A 5,000-nucleotide genomic window follows, 5' to 3' on the forward strand; every position below is an offset into this window, starting at 1 on the left:
AGGCATTGTGACCTAGTGGACCAGACCTGCCCATCTGAGGAGGGGAAACCCACCATGTCATAGTGTAAAGTATGTTCACCCTGTTACCCGTTGACACCTGCTGAACATTGACATGTTAACATGTATATTTGTGAAATAAAGCTGCATTCTATTTGGTCATGAATGCCTCTGTTATTGTCCTCGTGAAGGGAAGCCCCAACATCGGCAAAGCAACTTCGAATTTAGATTGAGGGTCCAGAGGTTCCTCCATCCCCTCAACAGTAGTTGGTGTTGTCAGCTATTTAAAGGGGACCCCAGCCACAGTTACCACATATGCATCAGAGAGGGTGTTTTCACTGTTGGCCTAATATATGATTGGTCAACTGAACTTGGCAACACTAAACACAACCACACCTTAACATAAGCAGAAACAGACTACCTGGTCACCTGGAGATGTCGCACTAAACCTTCTATACATTTTTGACAAGGAGTAAATGATATGAAATCAAATATTGGCAGTGCTAAACATTGCCATACCAAAACAAATGTTCTTTACAATCTCCAGAAGATGTTGATCAGGAGGGATAATGGTCTGTTTTTAAAACGCTTTCTAGCAAGTGAAGACCAAGCTGCCCATCACACTAAAGCTTTGTAAACATTTCATCGAGCCACCACATTACCACAAATAATTCCCAGCTTGTGCAAAATGAAGATGAACATTAGGCAAAACAGACCATAAGCTTGTGTGGATATCGTATAAAACATAATGTATTCATTTCAGGGAGACTTGTTGCTTTGTGTTTCTTTTCATTTACAACTGATGTCGCACTGACTTGCTCCTCTGCTGCCCTCCAGTGGCCACAAGGCACAACAGGTACTTTAACATTACAGCATGTAGCTCCAAAGCACACAAGTGTTTCCTTCTGAAAACGCTCTTGCACTTTACTAAAGCTCTAAACATGGCACATGAACACAAATATAAACTATATACAATACAATCAGGAAGATAGTACAATACGAATGCTCTAATAACAGTGAGCAGAGATGTGTTTTGATGTGTGGGCATAATGTACAGGGTAATAGTCAAATGACTGCCACAAGGCCTTTCTATGACACTGAATAGGAACAGACCACAGCTCTGATTTAGGAGATCTTGCTGACCAACAATTGCTGAATAGGTTTAACAAAAAGCATCTTTCAAATGAGACTTTCTCAGATTAACCCTTTAACTGCCAGACCAAGAAAAAAGCTATGGGAAAATGATTTGTTTGCATTTTTTTATCAAATGGGCCACAACTAACCACAAACAATTATAATTTTTTCTGACTGACCACACAGTTTTGTTTTTATGAGCCTGTACCAACTGGTCGAGCTGGCCTTCTAGTAAAAGTGCATTTTCAACAATCATATACAGTACAGTATTTGTATGCATCAAACTCAAATAAAACACAAACTGAAATACATTTGTTTCTTTTATGGAAATTGAGCAATATATACAACCAGATCTATTCATAAAAGATAAATTATAATTGTAAAACATGTTAAGTCTTTTTCATAATAAAAGAAAGACTTGCTCATCGTACTGTATATGCTGAATTGGCCTAACAAGAAACCACTGGCCTAACAGCAAATGTCTATATCCTGTGTTGGCCTAACTTGCTCATCTGTGTGCAACTTTGGGCTGAATGCCATGCATGAAAGGTGCTATATAAATTATTATCACTCTTTCACTCTGACTCACTAGATTTAGTAATATTACCATGAATCTAGCTATTTATTTACCATATTTTATAGGAAAACATCTCTGAAACTCTGAAAAAGTCATATTGCTAGTTTACCATAAAAGGCCATATTCGACCGGTTTGGTTGAGCATATTTTCAAAAAGATAATTACACCCTTGTTAAAACTTTTTTTGTGCATCAAGTTATCTAAATATGTTCAGTAAGTGCTCTGACACTAAAATGTGTCAACAAGGATATTGTTACCTTACAAAAGTTGACCAAAAAGAGTGATTTCTTCAGCAGTGATTTTTAGCATGCCAACTTCCTCAGTGGAAGCTAGCTGAAGGGCATTCTGTTCGAACCACAGTGACATCTAGAGGTTGCTTTGTGCATAACATGTCAACCAAAGGGTAGAGCTGTCTGAATCAGATGGAGTTACCCTTACCACTTTTTTTTTCTTCAACAAGATATCAAGACACAAAATGTGCCTCTACCAAATGGTTGGCGCTGGCAGTTAAAGGGATAAAGAGAAATGATGTGCCTCATGTTAAAGAATTCTGCAATCCAGACTGACTCTTTTGACTTTCTTAATGTTACACCAGCAAAGCCTGTACCCTGATGCTAAATGACTACTAAGCTACATTTGAAAACTTCAGCACTTTTCTCTAACTTAGAGGCTGCACTGTCTGCTGTTCAGCAACAGTTAAGGAGACTGGCTTAAAGGGGAGATGTCCTGTCAAAGTGTATGAATAATGCATTGTTTCCTTGTTAACAAAGTGAACCATTATGTTTGCATATATCACAAACAGGACTTTCATACACAGTAAGTGTACATCTGTGTCTTGTGGCCAAAGGCACGTTAACAGAGTTACAGGTGAACAGTGACCTGGCTCAATAAGATGTCATATCTCAGTTTGCTAAACACAAGCTATGCCAGATGCACAAACTGAGTGATAAGAATAATAATGGAAATCATTCCATGTGTGATCAAACCGTGTTGGTTGTGGACAGTCTTCATTTCCATCATTGTTGGGCTCTCCTGAACTCTAAGAGACAAAGAGAATGAACCCTAAATTGCTCCTGATTGCATGGCGATCAGTGTGAGTGTGAATCTTGTTCTCCCTTAGCAGGTGCATGCACTATATTAAGGCAGTAAGTAACCCATCTACACTGTTGGCGACAGCAAATACAAGTACATTGTTTTTGTTGTTTTGTTTTTGTTGTTGCTTGGACTGTGAGCCGTAGGGTCGCCGGTTCAAGTCCCCGAACAGACGTAAAATATGGAGTGTTGACTGCTACTTGGAGAGGTCCCAGTTCACCTCCTGCCCTGCCGTGGTGCCCTTGAGCAAGGCACCGGACAACCCCCCTACACTGCCCTGCCAAAAAAAAGTAACCACTTTGATTTAACTGCCAGCAGGTAAGGGCTTTCCACTGGATAATAACTGCAGCGATGTGTTTGAGCTGAATACACGTTTAACCCTAACTGATGCAGTTAGTCACTTCTTTAATGTTTGTTCTTTCTGATGTAAGTCAAGGTTGTAACTGTTTGCAGTAAAGTCGTGGGGCGCTGAACTGTTCTTTTGAATCTTGATAGATCGTAATTACTTGTCTTTCCAATTTGAAGGAGGGTGAGCAAGCATCTTGAGGAACATTCATCATTAACTCCTCCAAAAAATATAGTTTATTCAATAATAAATGAATATGTGAATCATAACAGTGATTGACAGCTGATAGGAATAAGATTGTTATCATATTCATTCAGACAATCGATGAGACAGTTAATTTACTTATTGCAGCAGTCTTCATAGATTTGGTACCCCTGCTGGTCTAAGAGTGAAACAAACTCATTCAGTTAAAATTCATTAAATGATGTCTGCCACCTTTTATATTTATATGTAAGGCTTTACTGATGTGCCACAATAATGTCACCTGTTATTGAGGTCAAATATCAATATTGTTGATTTCCAAGTTAACATTGATTGATTTGACTGCGATTAAATCAGCATACACTTCTGCCAGGGGATGCCACCCCTCAATCTCCTGCCACCCCATGAATATTGTTCTAGATCCGCCCCTGGATCATCCCAAAATACGCTTTGCAGAAGACCTCAGCAAAGAAGACAGGGAGGCACGAAGGGCTGTCTGGCCGAAAGTTGAACAAGCAAGCAAGGAAGGCAGGACTGAATTGATGATATTTAAAAAAGGTGTAGAAATCATTCCTTTGATTAACCCCTGGAGCGACCAGTGTGAATATGTAACATTCATGAAAATAAAGGTTAGACAAAAGGACTTCTGTTCACACACATATAAGTTTACATCTGTGTCTTTATTGTTATCATGATAACAAAACAGGTGAACACGCAACATCTCAGCTGCTAAGGACAAGTTGTGCGAGATGCACAAACTGAGGGAAAAGTTTTTGAACACTTCGCATCATTCCACTTCCCCCTCCAGTTGTTGAGTACACAGTCTTCACCTCGTCCGCTGTTGTTTGGTTCTCCTGTATGCCAAAAGAAATACTTGGCTGCACACCCATCAGACCACATCCATCTTCCTTCTTTGGCGAGGTCATAGAGTCCGATCCATGTTGCTCCCTCATTAGAGTCAGAGCTTTTGATCAGGAATTTGACAAAATCCTCTTCCTCTCTGCTGTGGATAGACACCAGGTTGCCTCCCTGGGACACACAGTAGAGCTCTGCATCAGCCCAGGTCGTCTCTGTGTTGAAGTACTTGTAGCAGCGGCCGTTGAAGGAGAACCAGTAGGAGGGACAGGTGTCTTGATGGAGCTCATCTGAAGAAGACACAGCACCCAGAGCCAGGCCCAACAGGAAGAGGAAACCCAGCATGATCATGATCATGATGATGATGTCACCGTCTCTGTCTGTTAAAGTTGTACTGACCCGTTGGAGAGGATGGAGATTGTGAAGTTTCAAGTGACAGGCTGCTTCTTATATATGTGTGGGAATGTGACGTCATTGTCACGTGACGTGATCACATGACCGGTGCCCGATAAAATGTAAGTTATAAAAGTTTTTCCGGGCAGTTTCAGAAAACCTTTCTCTCGGCTGGACAGCACGCTCACCGTTATCTCCCTCAAGGTAGGACTCGCGGGTTTAAGGTGGTTTTATGGTCTTTTCAATGAACCTATGGAAGGGTCTCAGGTCAGTTTGGATAGGGCGAGGGCAAGATACGTTTTCCCATCATGGAGGGAAACTCTTCAGACATTCAAAGCACGAGACCTGGGGCCTCATTTATAAAGCTTTGCGTAGGATTCACGTGGGAAGGTGGCTTACGTAGGA

At 40.9% G+C, this 5,000-nt stretch overlaps 2 protein-coding genes and 1 long non-coding RNA gene across 5 annotated transcripts in view; 1 reads left to right on the plus strand and 2 right to left on the minus strand.

Moving 5' to 3' along the window:
* LOC117482930 overlaps positions 1-159 on the plus strand; it is a 4,835-nt gene extending 4,676 nt beyond the window's left edge. The window contains exon 4 of the long non-coding RNA XR_004555944.1: positions 1-159. This exon is cut by the window's left edge and continues 5 nt beyond it. This is a non-coding gene — a long non-coding RNA (uncharacterized LOC117482930).
* Positions 1-4,593, minus strand: part of LOC117482929 (ladderlectin-like) — a 10,031-nt gene extending 5,438 nt beyond the window's left edge. Inside the window, exon 1 of one of the 3 annotated variants that reach the window (XM_034131180.1) lies at positions 4,570-4,593. The gene's annotated coding sequence lies outside the window, so the exon portion shown is untranslated. The remainder of the gene's footprint in view (positions 1-4,569) is intronic. The other 2 variants (XM_034131178.1, XM_034131177.1) reach the window with 2 other exon arrangements.
* Positions 4,009-4,620, minus strand: LOC117482928 (ladderlectin-like). The gene has a single exon (XM_034131176.1). It carries the CDS (start codon positions 4,557-4,559, stop codon positions 4,077-4,079), a length of 483 nt encoding a protein of 160 aa, XP_033987067.1. The 5' UTR covers positions 4,560-4,620; the 3' UTR covers positions 4,009-4,076.
* Positions 4,621-5,000: the final 380 nt, after the last annotated feature.

This window comes from Trematomus bernacchii, unplaced genomic scaffold (assembly GCF_902827165.1).
Source record: "Trematomus bernacchii unplaced genomic scaffold, fTreBer1.1, whole genome shotgun sequence".
Lineage (NCBI taxonomy): Eukaryota > Metazoa > Chordata > Actinopteri > Perciformes > Nototheniidae > Trematomus > Trematomus bernacchii.

Coding starts and splice junctions, on each gene's coding strand:
- LOC117482928 (XM_034131176.1), bottom strand. CDS start 4,559: ATGATCATGATCATGCTGGGTTTCCTCTTCCTGTTGGGCCTGGCTCTG.